Source organism: Heliconius melpomene, chromosome 4 (genome assembly GCF_056956725.1).
Source record: "Heliconius melpomene rosina isolate 202511_hmr_F chromosome 4, ASM5695672v1, whole genome shotgun sequence".
In the NCBI taxonomy this organism is placed as follows: domain Eukaryota; kingdom Metazoa; phylum Arthropoda; class Insecta; order Lepidoptera; family Nymphalidae; genus Heliconius; species Heliconius melpomene.
Window position 1 is genome coordinate 7,877,511 of NC_140392.1, and position 24,995 is coordinate 7,902,505.

Here is a 24,995-nt window from a genome sequence, read left to right on the forward strand (position 1 = left end):
GTTGACATTTCTAATTAATTTGACTGATTTGATTTGAAAATGCTTGTGGCCTGAGAAAACAACATTTTGATTTTGATTTGGAGAATTTTGTTGATTTAACTCGTTTGCCAGTTTTAGTGTTTTGGTACGTATTGAAGGATTTTTTTTTATTTTAATGAGAGTAAGCAATTATATTATAAATGTAAATATTTTACAGCAAAGACGTGCACATTAAAATATCAATAATTTCATAGAATGTAACATTAAGAAATTCTGTTTCGTTTATTTTTCACCAAATTTTCGAGATTTTGTGTATTGATTGGGGGCGGAAGTAAACGCCGCACCTTGTCTTGTAACCAGAGCGAAGAAACGTAATCCATATCAAATATAATTAATGTGATAATTCTCATAATAAAAATTTAATTAATTTAATTCAAAATATATTACTATTTAATAAAAGGAAATAAAACTAAATAATTCATAAAGACATTTTTGTTTATTTGTCAATTACGTTTCATACAGCTTCAAACACACCGACTCTATACTTACACCGTCTGTACAATTATTGCGAATAAATACATTGCTTCTCTTTTACACGTACAGATTTGGCAGGAGTTTCACAACAGTGAAAAAGTAGAAAATATATCGTTTTTTTTTTAAATTTGAGTTAAAACAATCATCGAAATCTTTTTCTTATCATCAAATAAATTATGCATATAGGAGTTTCAAATTTCGTATTTCAAAAACAACAGTGCAATAGAAAAAACAACAAAATCAAATATAGAAAAATAATGTGCTAAAACTAATATCGATTAGAAATTGACTCCTATTGCGAATATTTTATGTAAAAATTAGAATTCTCTTTCAAACGACACGGCAGTAGAAAAAGAAACTATATAAATCATATAAAAATTTACACACAAATTAACATTATTATTGCTTACAAACCTTCAAAACGCGACAATAAATGCTTTCTTGGAATTATACATTTGTACATTGTGACAGGTTGAAATAAAAAGTTATCCAAATAAGATGATTAACTTGAAATATTAAAATAAGAAACAAAAATAAGAAAAAAATAGATTTATTACAATTTTTTTTCAACTTTTAGTAATTTAGAGAACCATGTTTCGGTTGTCTTATGTAAGTAAGTATATTATATTATATAAATTGCACGTTCCATAATATATATTGCATTCGTTTAACCAAAGATATCTCAATCTCACTCTCCATCTCTTATAACTTACTCTTTACAGAAAAAACAAGTCCATAGTAAAATCAATTCCATAGAAGGTAATATTGTCTAAAGAGCATTCATCATTGAACATCGTAGAAAACATGCCTCTTGTACCTTATCACATTAAATATACATTTTACAATATAATAAAAACATTTTATTTACAATATTAAATATATCTAGACTAAGTATATTACAAAGGAACAAAATAACTTGAACTATGTCACTACTGACCCCAAAATACCCTAGAGTTCATTTCAAGTCCGCCTGGGAGCAAGACTCGCTTCTAATGTTGAGGAGGTTGTCGATCATCATTGACGTTTTTTGAGCGTTTTTCTGATCGCAATTCGCTTCGAAGTCGTGCTCGCTTGTTTTGGGAGGATAGAACGCCGAAACCGGATCGAAGGTTGGACATGGATCGACTCTTTCGCTTTGTCTGTTTCGCGATCCGTAGTATTCTTCGGAGGCAGTCGGCTCCGTCTCTTGGAACTCACTGGAAGACGTTACAGCATCTTCGGGCGCCTCTCTCTGATATCTTTGAAAGTCAAACTGACTGGGCAAGTACGGCGGGAAGCCGTAAGGCGTGGATCAGGCGGCCGCGAGCTGTCTCCACATTGTATGTCACATGGTCGCCATGTACGGCCACGAGAAGGAACTCCCGGACAGAAGCATGTCTCTGATCAATGTCTCGATTGGAGTTTTACCCACTAATCTGACGAAAAACAACTGTTCTATAACTTGTGAGCTCACAGTTCGTAATGATGGTAGTCGTAGGAGGAGCTTGCCGAATCTCGTGGGCTGGTTTGGGTATTGACTCCGGCAGTACTCCTCGAGGGCGCATTGTGATTTCTCTTGTAGGCTCTCTATGTGTGATACGTCTGATAGCCCACAGGCATCTGCAACAGAGAAATTAGAACGTTAATAAACTGTTTACACCACTTACAGTTCAAAACTAACCTATCCCTATAACAATTGAATTCCACCACTCAAGTCGCAATGCCTCCAGATTTGGTAGAAAGTGGGGAACGAATCAGTCGTAATGGGAGCAATAGGAACCCTATTCATACCCCTTTTTTACCCTTCTGCATAACCTTTGCGTTTGCGAGAAACATCGTTTACCAAATAAAACCTATAACAATAATAAATTTAAATCTCTTATAAAGACATCGAAGTATCAGAAACAAACGAATTTAAAGAAACAAATGGGATAAATAAAACGTGGAGAGATAAAAAAATCCATTTCAGTACATTAAACATGTTTATAGATTTCATAACGCTAACGTTGTAAAAATAATAAGGTGTTGTGTTAAGTAATAAAGAATGGCCCATTCGCTCATTGTGGTCGTCGGTTGATGACCAATTAGCGGGTTAGTGGTAAATAATTGTCCTAATAACATATTTGGTCTAACTGACAGGTGTTTCGTCATATTTTTGTTTGTTTCTGTAATAAGTATAGTAAAATAAGATGTAAAATGTTGTTTAAGACTAAAAGATTGAATAATTATTATTTTAGCTTCACGCGGTATAACGTACACATCAGAGTATGTAGAGGGAACCTAGTGTTAAGACATTCCGTTCGTAATTTTCCATCGAATTTGCCGTGTTTGTTTCAAAATTAAAATAAAATATTTTAGTATTTTTACTTTTAATTTAATTTTATTATATTATATTTTTAATTTTAATTTAATTTTATTATATTATATTTTTAATTTTAATAAAATTTTTTAATAATTTTAATATTTTAAGACCAAATTAAAATATTAAATATTTTCATTTGGTTTTCATTTAAATGTGTTATTTTTTTTTTGACCAATCTTTCATTAGACTCCACAACCAAGCAAAATCTTTTAACTAGAAAAACAATCGAAGAAGTATCATTTAATAACACTTGCCTAGAATCGAACTGACGACCACTATCATACCACAATAGACTACAGCAGGGTGACTCTCTACAAATTGCGTTACTATGACTATCTCAGTAATTTCCTAGAGACCATCTGGTAACATAACCACCGTTTTGTTTACCGCGTCATTTCTCCACAGAAATAACAATAAAAAATATTAATGTACGGTAGTACTGTACTGGGGGTCGTAATCGCATTAAGACGGTCTGCGGCCGTTCACGGGCTATTATGTTGATACGTTTTTATTTTGGGGGTTGATACCGGAAGGATTATGTAACGTTCTTCAGATATATACGGATGGGTGTATGGGTCTTTGTTTTTCTTTTTTTTCCAGGGTCAAATTGTATTCTGTTTATAGTAGGACGAAAATGAGATCGATCTTGAGATGCCATATTCATACGTAATTAACATATTTATAAATGAAACGGCATCTCAAGATCGATCACAAACTTATAAATTTAAAAAGCGATTTATAAATACAGGCCTCAGTGTTAAGGCTTTTTGTCCCCTACTTTTCGTTCAGTTTTCGCGACATTAAGTTAAAAAAGTGAAAGTGAAATATTAAAATACACTATCACGCTTACAGACACATTCTAAATTAGTTTTTAAAGCTACAGGTAGCTACACAAATTTTAAAGCTACAGGTATTTCTATATACCTACAAAAAAAAACAAAACACACATCACCATACATTTAAAGTTGGTAAAAATTCATCTCAAATTACCATAACGTTCTTGGCCCACTTATGATAATAGCTTCAATAGTACAAGTAATATTCAATTGAGCGTTTACAAGACGTGTCACCGTAATAAAAAGACCAATTAAAAATATTCTAACTGACAGCGCGCGAGGTGTAATTAAAAATTAACCCAATTGTAGGGGGATAGCCATTATGGTGGAAAAAACTATGTCGTTATATGGAAGCACCAGCTGGAAATATCTTATAAGTTTTTAGCTTTATAATTGTTATAAGTGAGTTGGTCCCAAGCATGCCTTTGCATATGACAGAGTACCAAAAGTTAGAGGAAACACAGCTGTTGTAAAAGCTATTGAAATTACGAATATGATGAAAATATGCGACATTTGTTAAAATGTAAGAAACTTGTGAGAGAAATTGATTGAGATACGTGAGACAAGAAATTGTACCAGCGCCGTGTTTATGGAGTTCTTCTCACTCCTCACTAAATATACGGTAAATATTATTATAATTTTTTATCAAAAAAACTTAATTTTTATAAGCAACGATTCTTGTTAACATTACGCTTCATTATATATAATTGTGCATAGCAGAGTATGCAGAGAGAATCTGTTTTTAAGGCACTCTATCCAAATTTTCTCTCAATATGAAGTTTCCACAGAAATTTCAATGAAATTTCTACATCCCTAAAAGACAATATCTAGTTACAGCCCGACCCAGTTCAGGACTCATCTATCAAACGTAATTCGTGGTCCACGCCTCCGCGGTGACGCAACCACAATTGTGGTCACTTGCACTAATTGTAGCAGCTGTTTGTTGGTGATGATGGGTGTAATTGATAAACTTTGAATGGGACTTGGACTGTTAAGTAAGAATTTAGTATGGAATATTACTTTATGAATATTTTTTTCTTAATTTTCTCCGTTTTTGTGTTTTTCTTTTCTTTATTTTTCTACTGGTACATTGCACCAACTATCCGTTTACCTGCTAGTATAGCTAAATGAATAGGACATTGAATAATTCAATCAACGTCTAAACAATATATTGCAAAGTTACAGTTTGTAAGCATAAATTTTAAAATTAGATCGTAAATTAAAACGAAACTGGCAGCTGGTTTTTCATAAGTCGATTTTCTTTGTAGCATTTGTGCAGATCTCAGATTTGAGAGCGGGTTTTAAATGCGGGTCTTAGTTCATTAGTGCAGGTGATGTACTAAATGAAACTACAAAATTAATAAATATAAATAAAATACAAAATTAATTTTCACACAAAAAAAAATTAAAAACTAAAGCCTAATTATTCTTAATCAACAAACGTATAAAGTATATAACGTATGAACTGCTGAAATGGAAAGGTGTTCAACAAATATCCTCGCTGATCTTTGGTCCAAGATCACGTTGAGATCGCCCAATAGTAATTAACCCTGCACTGGCTTGTAACAATGTAATATACTTTAATTGATACGACCCCGGTCTGAATGGCCGAAGAGTAAGATGGGCTTAATGAATCGGTTTAATTGTTTATTACTCGTTTGTTTTTTTTTTGTGTTCACGCTGTATCCCGCTCGCAGTAAGGTAGAGGGAACCTACTGTTAAGACACTTCCGTTCTCCACCTCTTCCGTTTTCTCGAGCGGGAGTAAATATTTAATTTCCTCGAGTGGGAATCGAACCCACAATGTCGTGTTTACAGTCACACGCTAGTGCCCTTGCGCCTTGACTGACCTATTTAGTTTTTGTTTGTTTAAGCTAGTATTATCTATCATGAAAATTATGTATAAAATTACAGCTTAGGTGCTTAACAGGGTACACCTGTTACGTTTTAATTATTATTAATTATATGGCAGATTACAAAAATGCTTGTTTGCATGAAAATTACATATTTTTTTAATTAGTTATATTTTTTTTAATTGGTTCTATACGGGTTTAGAAAATTATAGTTATAAAATTGTAATTAAGGATCTCAGTTCTTTTTTTAGATTCCTAATTATAGGATGCAAAACTCATCCCACTTCATCTAAACAAAATCAGCTTCAAGCTGTATCCCGCACACGGCAGGGTGGGCAGAGGGAACCTAGTGTTATGACACTCCGTTGCCCAGTTACTGCTGAAGTCTGCCCATTATTATAAGCAAATAAATAATAAATCTTGAAATTCGGCTACTATGATTTGGCTTCTACAGACTTTCAAGTAACCATGACTCCCAACAACCGATTCCCCTAAAATAATTAAGGGTACCAAGTGAATGAATGGAGAGACATCAGCTCAAATAGTATTGATGTTGATGTTAACAGATTTGACCTGCTAAATCAATGTTCCATCTGGCCATAATGGACGGCGACGGCGCGGGCGCCACTGTGACGCGGCCATAAAGTATTTTATTATTTCTAATTACACAAATAAATATTATTATATGTAGGTATTTATGTTTTTTTGTATATACTTATTTTGTTTATGTGTTTTTGTAATGGATTGTGTAAATTATGATAATATTGTATGTTTGTTTGTAATGTTTAAACGTATTGTGTAATTGGAAAAAATGGGGAACGGAAAAGTCTTGATGGAAGCGGAGTATCTGAAAACTGAGTTCCCAAAGTCCGTTTGGCTCGAGGAAACAAAATAGTTCATATTTTAATTTCTTCATTCTGGTCGAGGTAAAGTGCGGCGTTAAGTTTCGCCACTCAACACTAAATGCCTCTAGAATAGGAAACGGAGTGTGCAAGCACTAGGTTCCCTCTGTCTACCGTGTTGTGTGCTACAGCTAAAAAAAAGTAAGTACAATACTTAAAGTAATAGCTTTGGGCAAAGATAGTCTTACAATTTATAATAATCATTCAATGTAGTGTAGATGCTATCAAAAATGGTCTAATATATTAATTATTCCAATCAAATCCAATAAAATCGATTATTCTGAATTGTTGACGCATGACGTATTTCATTACGGACTATTAAGCCCGAGTAAAGGGTGATCGTTGCTCACCCGCATTGGTTCCCGCTATATTTATCTTTTATGGAAAATAAAATAATTGTCGCTTATTAAATGCTATATGCGGGTGTTAATAGTGCTTTTTATGTTTTGATAAAAGGGTTTCGGATTTCAATTTATTGCGTCTAATTTTAAAGATTATCTATAGATATAAGAAATATGAATATTGGGGATTAAGGCGTTTGCTTGTCAACTCAAACTAGAGTTGTTAAGTTGACAAAACGTAAAGTTAGACTAACTTAAAAATATTTTGTCAACCCTTTTATTTATTTATAATTTTTTTGTAGGGATAGCACTTACTAAGAATCCGTTCTACATATATTTAATTTTTTTTGATACCTTGAAGTAACCTGAATACTACACTTAACAAGTAAAGTTTAAACATAAATATATAGGGAGGGTAGGTGCAAAAAGTGACAACAGCTGATTTTTAGAGCTCTCATAGTTTATTAATTTTTAAAATAATTTTTACAAGTGTTTACTATATAAAAGTAATGAGTTAAGTTGTCTAACCTGCCAGCAGTGTGATTCCTTTAAAAATTTCCATCATTCTACAAGAAGTATAATTAAACAAGTGACCTCAAGTAACCTTGAAGCAACTGTGTAGTACATACTTTTTTAAAATATTCTCAAGCATTACCATGGATTCTATTAAGCACTCGATAGATGAGCTGACGCAGCACTTCAATTTTCAAATGGCTGAATTTCAAAAAAGTTTAAACAATGCAAGCAACATGGCAAGCCCAACAACTAACATTACATCCCAGTTCAATACTTTTAGATCATTTGTATTGAATGCTCTGGAGGGGCTTCAGCTTCAGGTGCAGCTTCTTACTAGACAGTATGACAACATGGAAATGCGAAGTCGTAGAAAAATATTGTTAGTACATGGTGTCACTGAACAAAGAAATGAGGACACTGCATCGCAAGTGACCCAGGTGCTGGCCAAACATCTCAAAGTCTCAGATTTCTGTGCAGATGACTTCACTAGAGTCCAGCGCCTGGGTAAAATCTCTCCAGGGAAGTCAAGGCCCATTTTAGTCAAGTTCAGAGACCAATCGCTTAGGAATCAAATATGGTACTCAAAATCAACTCTTAAGAACACAGGTATTACTCTCTCTGAATTTCTAACCAAGGCCAGACATGAAACTTTTATGCTGGCAAGACAGCGGTTTGGTATCTCTAAATGCTGGACAAAAGACGGCTTTGTAATTGTTATTGGCCCGGACGGTAAGCGTCATACTATAGTTCACTGTGCGGAACTTGATTGTATATCCACCAATTTAGAACCTCGAAGTCAAGGTACATGCGCTCCCACTACTGTCAAGTCAGCTGCTGCAGCCAAGCCAACTGTTCGTCCAATGAGAAGAGTTGTAAAAAAGTAACTTGTTTGTTTACGCTTCTGTTTCACAGATTTAGTGAAGTGGGTTTTTACTATTAAGTTATATGTTTTTGTTTTTTTTTCTTTTCTTTTTTTTTAGTCCACACTTATCTACTATTTGTTTGGTTCTTAATATTCAATAATGTTGTTTTTAGTTAACTATGTAAGTTTACCCACTATTTTCATTTTCTTTTTGTTAAGCGATATAAACAAACGCAATAATGACAGTCGACATCTACATAGTGATAGATAATATATGCCGCTAAAATCGTTTCGTTATACGATAACAAGTCTTGTGTATTTATGTAATTTTTCTTTTATTTTTTTTTTTTTTTTTTTATTATAGTAGTCAACTTTAAAATACTGCTGACGGTTGAACAAAGTGTCGCATTACAGTTCTATTTTATTTAATATTATTTTATATATATTGTCATTAATATTTATATATATCAATATTATTATTATTATTATTATTATTTTTATATATATATTTATATTATCTATATTTAAATATAATATAATATATACGTTTATATTATTTGTGTATTAATATTAAGTTATTGTTAGTATGCATAATAATGATAGTGTTTATAGTGGTAGTATATCTGATAATTCTTTTCACCAGTGCGTTTCTACAACATCCGACGATAGTTGCCATAGCATATCTGATCCTCTCAACTCAATATTAGACAGCAAACTTAAAAACTTTTCAAAAAATTTTAATGTAGTCCACATCAATGCGCAAAGCATACCAGCCCATTATCCAGACCTCCTTGACTCATTTAATGTAAGAGATGTTCATGCAGTACTCGTATCTGAGACATTTCTCAAACCCAGTTTACCATCAACTGCATATGCCCTACCGGGTTTTCACCTGATACGAAACGATAGGACAGGGAAAGGTGGAGGGGGAGTAGCTATTTATCTTAGGAGCCACATTCCCTTTTCAATATTAGATAAATCGCCTTCAGCTTACTCAAATTCATCGGAACATATCTTTATAGAGGTCCTATTTGGCACTCTTAAGATGTTACTTGGTGTCTTTTATAGTCCCACCTTACATGTGAATTATTTTGATTCGTTTGAGATTCTTTTAGAAAAGTATGTGCCAGAAGTTGACCACTCCATCATAATGGGTGACTTTAACACATGTCTCATTAAGAAAGACACACGCTCAACTCGGCTTAAAACCATAATCAATAGCTCTAACCTAAATATCCTTCCGACGAATGCAACCCACCTCTTCCCTGGTTGCGTGCCATCCTTGCTGGACCTCATGGTTGTCTCATCAAACGAGCGCGTAGCTACCTTCGGACAAATCTCAGCGGAAGCGTTCTCCTATCACGACCTCGTTTACCTATCATACAAAATACGACCACCCAAGCTAAAGCCAACGGTAGTGATGCGAAGATCCTTCAATAACATCGACAACGAAAAATTTATGAGTGATCTTAGTCGTATTGACTGGGATTGCATTTTTAATGCAGGTACTATTAATGATAAATTAAATATTTTTAATTCCATATTAATTGAGCTTTTCGACATTCACGCGCCGCTTCGACCAATAAAAATAAAACATCTCCCTGCTCCGTGGTTAACGCAAGATATTAAGATACTTATGGTCAAACGAAATACTGCAAAGTCCAAATACAAAATGAATCCTACGGATACAAATCTTCAGAGGTACAAAAAACTACGGAACAGATGTAACAAGGCTTGCAGAGATGCGCGACGTAACCATATTTTTACATCTATAGACCCCAGGAGTCCTGCAAAAACTTGGAAATTTCTGAATGCGATGGGAATAGGAGGTAGACGCACTCGGCATACACCAATCTTAAGCAACTGCATGGATTTAGATTCACTGAATAATTTCTTTACGAATGTCAATAAGATGGACGACATCACTAAATTCAACACCCTTCAATCACTGTCATTACTTCCGAATCCTTCACCTCCTTTCCTTTTCAAACCCATCTCTACGGCACAAATCCGTAAGCACGTGATAGCCATTAAATCGGATGCTACTGGCTATGATAATATTAGTCGTCGTATGATTATATTATCGCTTAATTATGTTCTTCCTGTCTTATCCCATATCTTTAACTTCTCCCTTTCGTCCAGTGAATTTCCTGATGCTTGGCGCCATGCACTAGTGATCCCTATCCCAAAAACATCCAAAACGTCCAATCCAACATCCTTCTCTAACCATAGGCCGATTTCCATTCTTCCCTTCCTGTCCAAAGTCCTCGAACGTATTGTTCATGAACAACTATACTTATTTTTACATAATAATAATATCCTTTCCCCTTTCCAATCAGGTTTCCGCCCTGGACATAGCACAGTAACTGCACTTAATAAAGTCTGTGATGATATTCGATTCGGTATTGACAACCAGCAAGTTACTCTACTTGTTCTGCTAGACTTTTCAAATGCCTTCAATTCTGTTGACTTTGATATATTGCTAGCCATATTAAAGTCCATAAATTTTTCCTCAACAGCTACTGAATGGTTTTCTTCATACCTTCGCGGCCGCAGACAGAGTGTCATACTGGATGGTAGACAATCCTCACTAAGCCATATTAGCGCTGGCGTGCCTCAGGGTGGTGTGCTGTCTCCCCTCCTTTTTTCCATTTTCATTAACACTCTCACTCCACATATATCGTCTTCTTATCATCTTTACGCTGATGATTTACAAATTTATACAACCGTAGCCACGAATGAAATTTCTAGCGCGGTTGCTAAAATTAACTCCGACCTTCAGCTAATAAGTATCTGGTGTAAAACATTTGGGCTTTCTTTAAACCCAAATAAATCTCAGCTATGTATTTTTGGAAACTCTAAACAACTGTTTAAATTACATGTACCTCTACCATCGGTTTCGCTTGATAATATATGTTTAGAGCCTAGTGAGAGTGTTGTGAACTTGGGGATCAGAATGGATAGCACATTTTCCTGGTCACCCCGAGTTTCTGAGCTTAGTCGTAGGGTTTTCTCCGCCTTAGGGGGACTAAGAAAATGGAAGAACCTCTTACCATTGAAAACCAAAATATCCTTAGCCCACACTCTTCTCCTTCCCATTCTAGATTACGCCGATTCTTGCTATCTGGATTTGTCTCAGCAACTGCTTAATAAGCTCGAGCGTCTGCAAAATGCTATAATAAGATTTATATTTGGACTTAAAAAGTACGACCATGTGTCACAGTTTCGTGCTCAACTGAAATGGCTCTCAATAAAATACAGGCGTAATCTACATTCCCTCACTCTCCTTTATACCATCCTTTTTCATCCTATTACTCCTTCGTACCTTAAAGAACGGTTTAAGTTCTTAGGGTCGAATTCCTTTCATGTCCAATGTCTCCGTTCCCGCACTGACAACCTCCTTCAAACACCTTTGTCCCGATCGAAATGCTACGGTGACTCCTTTACTGTCAAGACAGTAAAGCTCTGGAATGAGCTGCCGATGAATATCAGAAAATCTCAGACGGTTGGAATATTTAAACGTCGTCTTAAACAATACTACCTGGAACAGTCTATAAACTGATTTTATTACACTTAGTTTATGTATGAATATTTGTGTATGTATGTATATGTGTATCTGTGTATATATGTATCTATGTATATATGTATCTATGTATATATATATGTATATATATATATGTGTATCTATATATGTAATATTATTAATATATATGTTTATATTAAAGTAATCATAGTAAGTAGTTAGGTATATGTTTGTGGAAGATATTTTATTTTATTATTATAAGTAATACAATGCTTTTTGCACCGTTCTGCGTTTGTGTTCTACATATCCTGTAATGTCGGTTGCCTGTAAGAGATCGCTCTTAGCGATAAGGCCGCCATTGCACATTAATCTTATATATACTGTGTAAGTCAAATGTATAGTCCAATTGTAAAAGTGCAATAAAGTGTTATTATTATTATTATTATTATATAATATCCTAGCTGAGATCGAACACTGACCCATCGTGACAGATCCTTCAATCCTCAACTGTGCAACGATGGCGTCAACTACTTTTTAACATACGTATTCCGTTAAGGTGATACCAACGGATTCGTTACGATCACAGATAACAAATGCCAGATTGAATAAAGGTCCGTAGATAACAAATCGCGGACAACGTAATGTAGGCGTGCGGCAGATGTTTGCTGGGCTCATCTAAGAAAGCATTAAGGTATAAAGGGAAGGACATAAAGGAACCTTTTTCCAGTGAATATTATTATGTAACTGGTGATACAATAGTAGTACAAGATATGACATGATTTTATAGTGAATGTCCTTTAAAACTGGATTTTTTTATTATATAATTGAGAAAAATAAATGAGAAATATAAAATTAAATTAAATCAAAAATTAAATCAACTTCACGCTGTATGCCGCATAGAGCAGGCTAGGCAGAGGGAACTTAGTGTTAAGACACTCCGTTTCACATTTGCCGCTGAATTCTATAGGCCTATTGAGTGTAAGTTATTTAGGGTTAAATTATATTGTAATAATTCAATAGTCGATGAACAAGTAAACCGATGGTTCCTAACATTTCAGCAAAGTCTTAAGCGATAAGATACCCAGCATCCCGGGAGCATTACATATCCAACAAAAGCGTCTTCACAATCGTAATTATCTGGTAAGGAGATCGGAATAGCGAAACAAATTTAGCAGCCACAATGGCCCGGTGTTTGCCGTGATGCCTATCACCCTCTACTATCGCGATCTGAGGTGTTTATTTATATAATATTGTGAAGCAAACTCTGTTTTATTAGTCCTGCTTCTTTGAGCCTCGATTCTACCTTAAAGGATCTCGTGTATGGAAAGGAAAAGCTAATGGAATAATAGCTTTCTGTTTTGCTTATATTCTATTAAAATATTTTATTGTGGTAATAAAATAGCTAACTAATGCAATATGGTAAATAAACTAAATAAACTTCATTTAATTTGGATGTACAGTAAATACTAAGAGATAGAGAGATACTAGAATAAATAGGATAAATCTAAAATTCAATTCATTTCCATAAATGTATATTATACTTTAGCTACAAAAATAATTCAAACACTAAGGTACAAATAACGGTGACACCATTGAAAAGTGATAAATTATGAAAATACCAACAATGTATCAATAGACACAAATTGGACACCATAAACACGTGTCCCAAAAAAAAGGTAATAAAAAAAAAAGTTTATCAAAAACGTCACTTTGACAGCTTTAGAAATAGACGAGTTATGTCAAAAGAATAAGGTTCAACGTTGTAAGAACGTTGACACATCAAAGAATTTAATTCTAATGGCACGAAATAGCATTAAATGGCGCGAAAAGTGAAAAAATGTGACATTTGTATTGTGGAGCGAAATTTTTAAATAAACACCTTTAGAGTGGGCGGGCGAGGCGAGTGTTTGTAAATAGGTTTTGTTATATTATAAAAGTTTTCTGAACTGCCCGCGGGTCTCGGCAGAATGTGACACGTGCCTTTGTACGGAATTCTATTTGCGAGTTTATAACAAATGCTTTGTTATCTTATAATAAGATTTTAAAATTATTGTTAAATTAAAACCACAAAAAATTACAATTCAGAAAAGTAGAAAAAATCAAGCATTCGTACACAATTTTTATGGATAAAGTACGCAACCTAATTGTAAAAAAAAATTAAACTACTAAGAGAGTGAAAAGCATTGGGTATATTGCCTTAATCAGTATAATAAATTTAAACAAAATTTGAGCTTATCTGTCTATTCGCTGTTTACATACATTTTTACAAAAAAAAAACCTAATCCAATAAACGAATTTCACAAAATCAATCACAATAAAGAAACATTAGGCCAATAGGTAAGCGCAAAGGAGAAAGGGCACAAATCTTCGCGTAAGGCAGTACATGGCTGACAACTTACGCTTTCAGTTCGTAATGCAACTCGCCTTTGTATTACAGCCACCATAAATACGTTGTTACGAAGCCATGGGTGGAATGGTGTGAAAGTTGTAAGGATTTGAACTAGAGTTGATAAAGAAGATCGTTTGTTGATATGGTAGATTATGTTTAAATGTATTTTTAAGCGAAAAAATTGGTTAGTTATCGGTTAATTAATTATCTATGCTTAATGAAGATATATGACAAAAAATATATTTTTGTTCCCAATTATACTTAAATCTTTCTCTATCCTAATCGTGACGAAAGGGCACAATCGATTGACTGTGAACGCGACAGGTTATGGGTTCGATTTGTACTCGAGAAATTGAGATATTTAATATTTTCATTTCTTCACTCTGTTTTCAAGGGAAAGTGCGGTGTTTAGTTCCGCCACTCAATACACAATGCCTTCAGAATTTGGCAAAAAGTGAGAAGCGGGTTGTTTTAACACTAGGCTCCTTCTGACTACCTTGTTAAACGCGGGATTCAATGAAAAGGTGAAAAAAATCTAAAATATCTTTTAGGTGTGAAAACAATTTCATATAAACTTTAGATTTTTTTTAAATTCATTTATCTTCCATTAGAACAGATCTAAGAGCAACCAAGTATTACACGAAAGCGCGAAAGCTCCAAAGAGTGTACAATGCGGCTTCCCTATCTCGGCATCGTGCGACATAAACAACGCGGCGGGTGGCGGTTTACGATACTACTTTCGCTACTGGCGATGTTAATTATTTCATTATTTATAAGTGTGTATGTATGTTTGTTTGTTTGTATGTATGGAGTGAGTGAAAATGCTGTCGTTTTGTTGTTTTTGTATGGAAAAGTTTTTGTTTCATATAATTATAATTTATCTAAAACGTTTTTATGTCTAGTCTAATAAATTTAGTAAATTAATAATTTTCTTTTCATAAATATTCTCTTATTTTATTGTATTGGCAGAGAGTTCTTATGAATATGTTTTCACTTTCAGCTAATATCGCGAGCAAACTATTTAAACCTTAAGAATACTCAAATATTAAAAAATACTGTTCAAATGTAATTTCAATTTCTCCATATGGGATTCATACTCCAATTCTCATACAATATTAGATCAGAAAACAACTGTCCTAGAGGAACAATGTGTTCGCAAGTGGGTCAAAGTGTCGGTGTCAGCAGTGTCAGTGTCGATGTCACGGTGTCAGAGATAGTCCGAGTTCACCGTGAACCGCCGCTATCTGATTCTAATGTTTTATTGTTTTGTTACAATTGCCTTCGGTTTATTGTAGTATGGTTTGGTAATATTCAACTTTGGTGATGATTTACTATTTATATATGAATTTTTAATATAAATTTATATTATACGGTAAAAATTGGGTTATAATTTGTTCTTGGATTAGGATTCCCATAAGTTTTACTAAGCTAAATTTTAAATAAATGCAGATTTTTTTTAATACCAAAAGTTTTATTAAAAATAAATAATTACAGCTATCCATATAATAAATATTAAGCATAATCTACGCTATACAGCAAATATATAGAGGCCTAATAATCTAGCACAATATTTTACATCAGCGTTTAAACGACGCGTCTAATCGGGAATTTCACACGACGGCCACAAAACAACGTAATCGCCTCTCAAGTCTCAACCGAACGCCTGCATCTATCTAAATTGCATAAACCAAACACGCCTTAACTAACTATCTGGAACCTCCATTTACTTCCCTACGAAGCTGGAACCTTTGGTGGATTTTACTAAATCTTACTTCAGTAATATTAAAGCTGATATTGGTGTATTTGCAAAGGATTTTGTTTACAATATCAGCTGTGATAGTACCTAATGACGTCGTAAACTCGATTGCTGGTAGATAGAAAGAATGGTGATACGAGGTTCGCAACGCGGAAGAATTAGCCAGGAGTAACGATGAAGTAAATCACCAGCAGGATTCTATACTCTTTAGTGCAGATAAAATTTAGAAGACTCTAAATCAACGATATTTATATGGGAAAGGCGTTCGTTAGGTGCTGTGATAAAGTTTATTTGATGTAAATCATTTTTAGTAGTTATTTTAGGTTGTGAAGCTTAGTTTGGTTTGGGAAATTACTATAGATAAGTTTACCAAGTTTATGACTGAACAGACATAAAGACGGTGCGGCGTTAAGTTCTGCTACCCTCTCGCACCACCTCTAAAATAACTATAGCAAAGAAAAAACTACTCTGAAATTGCTAGGAATGAAAGATACCCAAATAAATATAGCATCAACTCTACTTCTCACAATTTAGAACCAAAATATACAAAGTACGATCATGTTAAAGCTTATATAAATAAAATAATAGTTTAATTCCTTAGTTGAATTTGAATGGACAACCACCACCACCAGCCAGTACCTAATCATAGATTACGCTACGAGGGCACCCAAAGATTTTTAACACCACCATTTTACGAAATATCCTTTAATTATTCCCCTCTGTTCGGAGACAGGTTTCATTTGAATAACAAAAGGCTGACCGCGGATATGGCGGAAAAACGAAAGATTGACACGCGCTTTGCTTCTGTTTCACACTTCCCCTCTCGACACAATTTAGATCTTATCTCATAGTAATAAGGCTTAGAATGTATTGGCAGACGAATATATCGCATATGGCCAGATTTTCTATTATCATTAAACTTAGCATGTTTTTATGGAATTACAGTATGGACCAGTTAATTTATTACAATTTATTTTTTATGTTTATTTCAAGTATTTGTTGTTTGTGTAAAAGTGGAAGCAACATGGCGGTCTGTAAATTTACATTTGAATATCTTGTGGCCTTAAACGTTATGTTTTTTGTAATTTATTAATTTAAAATATCATAAAGGCAACATAGTTATTATTATAACTATCTAACATAATATTCACATACGATAAACACGTAGGCCACAATTTAGGTAAAAGTTATTTAAAAAATTGCTTATACCATAACAATAAGTTCGAGCAGGCGAAGCCGCCATCTCTCTAGTACATATTACAAGACAAAGCGTGCGCACTTTCCGCCCTAGTTTTAATCGCACTACCACATAAGCCCCGAGCGGTTTTTTGATGAATGAACATATCTCGTAGTGAAGCGTTGAGTGACAAGAGTACGATACAAAGATCTTTGCACTTTGACATTTCGCGATTTAATCACGTACGAGAGTGTTCTGGAGGGCGTCAGTGCGTGCTTGACACCGATGATTCCACTCGACGGTGTCACTTCTACCGTATCGGCCCCGATTACAGCTTTTTAAAGCTTTTAACGTAGATATAAGCTGCCTTTTTGGGTCAAATGACTTGAGCCAGCAGGGTTTAAGTGTTATAGAAAATTTAATATGATTTTTTTTGTAAATTTTATTATTTTAGATTGCCTTTTTGTGTGGTTCGTCTGGTAAGTCAGTTGTGGAGTGAATGGAATATTAATACTTCTTAGAATGCAATAAAACTAATATGAGAGTTTATGATAAACTGCTATTAAAATATTTATTTTCATAAATGTCGTCATCATAAGAGTGTTTTTCTTTCAAATGATTTTAATAGTAAATTGTTTATATACGACAGTTTATAAACATATCTAAAACTTTATGATTTTTTGAAAATTTTTATAACAGTATTTTGAAATATTAATAATTTTGAACACTTTGAAGAAAAACAAAAACATATATTAAACGACTTTTTCTACCACAAAACGTGTAACGAGCAAAAGTCGCTTACTTTGACCAGTCAACGTGAACACTAGGCTAGGTCATAATCGCAAAAGAGCTGGTACAAAAGAAAACAAAACCCCTTTATAGTCTGTGAAACCACAGCATACATATATCAGTACGACAATGGGTGGACTTTTTGCGATCGTGTACTGTGGCTTTTTGAACTGGGATTTTTTCACTCCATTCGACGTGTAGGCGGGCTTTATTTCACCCTGGTTGGTTCAGGGTTGATGATTTTGATGTCGCTACTAATTATATAGTTAATTTTAGTGTTTTATCTATATTGAAAGTCGGTAAAGCAGTTCTTTTCTGTTCTAGATATAATTTTAAATCCTAATCTTAATTTATTTAACACATATCATATTTGTGTTATCACGTCAAATAAAAACGGTATAAAGCAATAGTATTAAAATAGCAAAAAAGTTTATAATTGCTTCTAGTAATAGCTGTTGGAACTATAATTTCGAATTCTTCCTCCTAAACATTTCAATACTATTATAACATTTATTTACTAGACATATAAGCCTAGCATATTTATGTCAAAATGGTAAAAGTAGGTTAAATTTAAAACACAAAACTAACCAAAAATTTATATGACAACTATAAAAACAATAATTTCAAAATCCAACTCAGTTCATCATTATCCTCTAAAAGAAACACAGACAGAAGAGAGACTAGCAGTAGTTTGTTCGTATCGACATCCCTATATCGTTAGTTTCCAACTCGGACAGACGTCCTCCCGTTTCATGTACAGCTCATCTAAAAACTAAGTTTAGCCCGCACGTCCATTACTGTCTGTTATTTACCGGTAAGTAGCTACGTAATGGCTTATACCGGTAGAGGAAAAGTATGAATTTGCTCTTTTTTTCATTTATTTTTTACATTTTCTGTGTTTTTTTAACTAGCCAAAAGGTTTTTACCAATTTTAACACAAATGTATTAGTGTTTGTTTTAATAGCATTGTAGGTAAAGGGAACTTAGGTCTGTTCGCACTAAGATACTTCCGTACCCCACTTCCGCTTTCTGGCATCAGATGACAAATCCATCACCTATGCATACAAGATGTTCATGTTATTTAGAAGAGTACCAGCATTTTTAAATTTGAGATGAAAACGTACTCCAATACTAATCTCCTTTGTGGCAAACCCGATGTAAGCATTGATAATAATCGAAGCTTGTTTAGTACGAGGGACGTCACAAAGCCGGGGGTTGCTAAAAATGTGACTGCCTTTGTTCAGCGCGTGTCGAAACATGACACTGGTTTAATTATTGAAACCACCACCACGGCTGTCGGAGAGATCATGTTGAACTTTATGGTGGTTTATAAAAAATATATTAATAATATATATAGTAATATATAAATGAAGAGGTTTGAGTGTGAATATGACAGGTTGAGAATTTGTTCACTACTCGAGGAAATTAAATATTTAATATCTTTGTTTCTCCGCCCTGGTAAAGAGAAAATGGGGAACCGAGAAGCCTCACGCTGTATTCCTAGCGGGATAACCAAAGAGAATGGAACGCCAAACTCTACGCTTTAAATACAATAAATAAACAAAATTGGAAATTGAGTTCATTACTTATAACCCACCCATATCATTTATCACGCGTTCCCCCAAAACTAATAATATTATAAATTACTAAAAACTTCATCAAAATAAAAATAAAAATATATGTACCTACATAAAATGTCAAGCAATACAAAATCAAAGATACAAAGAGCGTGGCCAGGGTAGCGTGAAAACAGAAATAAAAAAAGTGAAAATGCCGTCACCCCCGCTTTACACGCAGTCAGCACTTTCGGTGAAAACCTAATTTGACGGGCCGATTAACACGCTAAAAGGACGTGATTGATTCTCAGCTCTCCCCATTATTGTGGTATCAGAAAAATCAGTTTTAAATATTATATGGAGATTTTTAGTATTTTATTTGTGTTATTTACTTTATAAGTAGGTATTGTATTTTAAAAATGTTATATACGAGTATTATTGATATTCACGATGTATTTGAATTGTATTTAACTTCATTTTTAAAGTATTTATTTTGATTTATTTCCTTTTTTTTTACAGAGACTCATATAGATTTATTTAGAAACTCATTACTATTATCAAGAATTTATGTATGATGTCAAAAAAGATTTTTTATACTTATTACAATACGAAATCAAAAATATATATCAGGAAGTACTGCCATAAGTGCTATAATATAAAAAAAAAACCCTTAAATATTTTTTTTTGATCAACGAGCGAAGCGATCGAGGGTTGGTAAGCGAAGCAAGCATTAATAACGTCCACATATGTATATTTAGTTTTACAAAATTTCCAAATCATTCACAAAATAAAAAAAAAAACATTTAGTTTAAATTTAAATAACTTTAAACCTAAACCTAGGCATTTCATATGACATCACTTACCACTAGCAATTTACGCTCAGAATGCTCTAGTCGTGCTCAACGAACGGCCATTGTGCTCTATTCGGGCCTTAGTTAATTGTTTTTAATTCGCGAATACTATACTGTAGCTCTTTAATTACGCCCACAGCGCCTGTTAATAGTGTCTTGGATATATGCGAAGATCACGTTCTCTGGATTGTCTGAGTGTGTACACTCGTGCGCATGAACTGACTGGGTCTATTGTCTTTTATGTGTTTTACTGTTATGTTGGTACTTTATCTTGAACTGTTGATGGTTGTTTTTGTGAGGATTGCTTGCGGTGTTTGGTTACGTGCTTATGTTTATGTGAATTTCGTTATTGGTTAGTATGGTAGGTTTTTTTTTGTATATAATGAAATGGTATAACAAAAATATCTATTTTAAGGTTTTTTTTATTATTTTTAATATGTGTGTGAATTGGTAAATAATGGTTGATAGTAATTGGGTCAAACTTAAAAAAAATCGAACTTGAATCTACATCTACACCTTGATCAACCTGCACTACTGTGTCAATATATTTGTGTGTACCTATATCTTTTTTTTTCAAATTCATGCTCTATAATTTTTCGAGGCACTTTTGCCTTGATACCAGAGTGGGAATCGAACTCACAACCGCCATTAAAATAACATTTAGTAGTAGAATAATATAATAAACAAAATAAAAGTAAAACATTATGCATGTGACTGTATCCACGGGAGGACGCGCAGGCGGTGTGTCGCCCTCATTTGGTTAATTCAACAGATCCACAATTAAACAGCACAAAAGAAAAACTTTGAGCAAACGGGAAATCACGACTCGCTCAAATTAACGATTCGAACAACTTTTTAATGAGCTTTTTAACGAAATTGCGCTTTGAACATGCACTGCTGGATCCATGGAAGATATTTGTATGGAGAAATTTTTGTATTGTAGAGGTACAAAACCAAAATGAATTAGTTATTAATTAATATTTAAATATGGTTTTTTATTGCTTAGCGTTTTTTTCTTATCGCAGAGTAGGCAGAGATAGTTAAGAGTTATCTTTCCACCAGTAATCGTGGCATAGTCTCATTTTGTCTTCTTAAAATAATAATAGTTCATTTAACCGAGTGAGGATCGAGTTTACGATGACTTCAAATAGTTGAAATCGGAGTGACTACATATTCTCTGCCTCTTCGATAATATGTTAGGAATGTGCGAAAATTAATAATTTTACAAATAACTAAAAATTAATATAGGACCAATGAATGGTGTACCTATATTAAAAAAAGGAAAAATAAAAAAGATATATAAAATAACGAATAAATAGCGAAATCCAATGCAACAAATATTATACAATTGTATAGAAAATCCGAACGAATTAACCGACGACGGCCGAGTGGATGTTTTGTAACCCTAATCTGCGATTGCCTAAACAACAAACCGAAGATAAAGCGTGGTACTGCGTAACCCTAATTTGTAAGGGTGTCGCCCCTGTCGCGGTCTATGGTTTATTATATCATCTATGGTTTTAACTATGTTAGCGAAGTATAAAATTGAAATTTTGCAATATATAATAAAAATGATTAATATCTACTTGTAATCTTATACAAAAAAATTTAAAACTGAAGCCAAAGCCAGCAAATAGTCAAAAATATTTTAATTGTGCCATAAGGGCGAAAATTTAAATTTAATAAAAAAAAAGTATGGATATATAGAAGAGGCCGCTGTGGTACGAAAAACTACACTAGGTTCCCACTGTTCACCCAGAAAAATATGCAACAATCATTTAATCTCTCTATTCCTTTATGAACAAAACTATCAATCACATTCCATACATTTAGATAACACAATAAAATCTATCATTAAACACAATGAACACATTTCCCTCGTGACTCGGTACTAACTAATTACAGTTCAAATAAAAAATAACTATATTAAAAATCAAACAAAGCTGTGACAGTAATATATATCCACAACAAAAGTACGAAAACCACTATTCTCGTAATTCTACACTCGACACGCGTCGATATAATATATAATTTTACTTCCCATATATATAATTATATGTGAAAACGTATAATTTTTGTGGCACCTCTAATTGTCATATTATAGAAATGCTATTACAAGATGAATAGAAGTTATTGAGTTGAAATAAGGAAATAACGGTTGTAATTTTATGATGTAATTTAAAGAGTTAAAATGTTCAGTTGACAGATGTTATTGGTATTACGAGGTTGGTTTATGATTTTTAGTTTTATAGACTAATATTTTAATGGTGAATGGCGTCTTTTTAATTTGAAAAATTGGAAAGTAATTTTATTTTTTATGTTGTTATGATTAAATACCAGTTTATGGTGGTTGAGTTAGTCCTAACGTATAAAATGGATCCAGGTTTGAATTTTAAGTGAATTATTATGAAAGACTTAAAAAACATGTGATTTCAAATTCGGTAGAAAGTGGGGAGCGGAGGGATGCCTACCCTGCTGTTTGCGGGATAGAGCGTGAAGCTGATTGTATTTATTTAAAAAAAATCTAGTAGTTACATTGCGTCGTAATATCACACTAATGTTTTGACTCTTTCAATTAACCCTAAAATTACTTTAAGTAGTGATTTTTTAAGATCTGAACCACCACTTCCTACAGCATCACTAAAAATCCACACAGAACCACCATATTCCAGTAATGAACGCGTGTCGAATTCCTTCAAAACGTCAAACTGAAGGGTGACGAGTGACAACGAAATTAATTAATTCCTTGTATCAGTGCGAGCGCTGAATATTCATGTGGTCACAGCTCGTTAGGTCGTCGGTCAGTATCAACAAGAGGGTTCGGGGTGCTGTATCAATACGTCATATGCATATGAAACTGGAGGTTGAGACAGACGGACGTTTTTATACATATATTATGTTTGTTTTTTTGGTTTCTTATTTTTTATGTCATAATTTTATTCACCTACTAAATGAAAATAACTTTTGTCATTTGGCCTATAATGGTTTTGGTTCACATTTCCTAAATTTCTTGTAAATTTTAGATGAAATGCAATACATAATTGTAAAATTTATGAGAAATAAAGAGTTTTATCATTAATAATGAAAGAAACCCCAAAAAAATATAATATTTTTGAAATATTCATCAATTATAATGCACATAAAATGAAAGGAAACTTTTGATCTCCCTTTAATAATGAGCAAACAGACGGACCACATCAAACATTAACGTTCATACTTGTTTATATGTATATATTACTTATTTATGAAGTTTAGACGATGTCATTTAATTTTAGGCAAATAATTGTGCGACATAAAACATCAAATGTATGCACATTTAGTTAAGGAAACTTTCTGTTACAGGTAATTCATTTATTGTATTTGAGTTTTTTATAAAAAAATATGTTTGTACCCATAAATAAATATATGGGTACCATAGGAAATTGTTACCTAAGTTGACATTATTTAGTTAATTTGTCTAGACAACAAAATTGGTGTTGGCTTTGACAAGCCATCTTACATCATCTAGACTATAAGATGCTTGATGCTTTCTCTTTTTACAAAGAAAAACATGGGGTAAAAGGGAGTCTCAGAACAGACGAATGATATAATTACTTTGTCATAACAATATTAGCATACAAATTAAGATTTTATGACAATAATTCTAAGAATATTTGCAAGGGCGCTGTAAATCTTTAGTATTTCTCTTATCCTCCTAACTAACAAGTCAACCGAGATAACCTAATCTGTCTCTAACAAGTTCTGCAAATTTTAATTGGTGTTTTACATTAATTTTGTGTAATCATCTTTTAGAAAGCTACTATATATGACAAGTGGACCACTGACGTCAATGTTTCAATTTACTATGATATTTTTTTTTTAGGTGTTTGATTTTAATAAAATAATTGAAAAACGTATTTGTGTGATTTTTCTTTGATATCAAAAACGTTTGAATTTTACGGTTTACTTACATAACAAACAAAAAAACAAAATTATGTGCTCGTCTTGTGTCGTTAACTCCGTAAAAATTGTTTATTACAGAAAAAAAAAATATAATATATTGTCATGAAAAATAATTATAATTAAAACTTTCCATAAAAAAAAGACACGAAATTGATATAGTACCATTTTAAAGTTATACGATACGGTACGATATAATTATAAGCCTTCATCCCCCGACAGTTGGACAAACACCCCCGCGGGGTGACGTCTTTTTATCGGCTAGGGACCGCAAATTTCTATTTGCATATCAGTGCACTCATAAATCTCTGTTTCACTTATTAGCCCCTTTTGCTGGCAGGGTCGGTACAGGGTTAGGTTAGCTATAGGTATATCTATATTGTATAAAATTCGTGGTATTTGTTTTTTTATGTTCATGTTGTATCGCATCGTTGTATAGAAGGTACATATTGGCAAATCTAAATATTATTACTAGTAAAATATTAGCTTCTGGTTAAAAGAAAATAAGAAATTCAAAATTATAGATGACTTTAAAATTTAGAATTAAAAACTAGAAAATAAATAACTTAATAATACAAAAAAACAACAAATAAACCAACTTACGTGTTATGTTAGAAAAATGTCCCACGAAGAGATTAGTAGGTGCAGTGTTAGGTGACCTAGTTACTATGGGTGAGGTGCTCAGAACAGAAGAATGGTTAGTAATGTTTATGTTTTAATGAACCGACACCAAAAGTAACCGACACCTGTTTTTTTATTTAAAAGTACAGAGAGAACGTAGTGGCTCTCTGTACTCTTAAATATTTTAAAGTAAAAAACATTCAGCATGCAGGAGTAAAAAAAAAATGTAAA

At 33.2% G+C, this 24,995-nt stretch overlaps 1 protein-coding gene across 1 annotated transcript in view; it reads right to left on the reverse strand.

Annotated features, from left to right (window-relative positions):
• Positions 1-456: 456 nt before the first annotated feature.
• The window catches only part of svp (COUP transcription factor 2), an 82,087-nt gene continuing 57,548 nt past the window's right edge, over positions 457-24,995 (reverse strand). Inside the window, exon 4 of the mRNA XM_085208307.1 lies at positions 457-2,112. Coding sequence (XP_085064433.1) covers positions 1,838-2,112 — 275 coding nt within the window. The 3' untranslated portion in view covers positions 457-1,837. The remainder of the gene's footprint in view (positions 2,113-24,995) is intronic.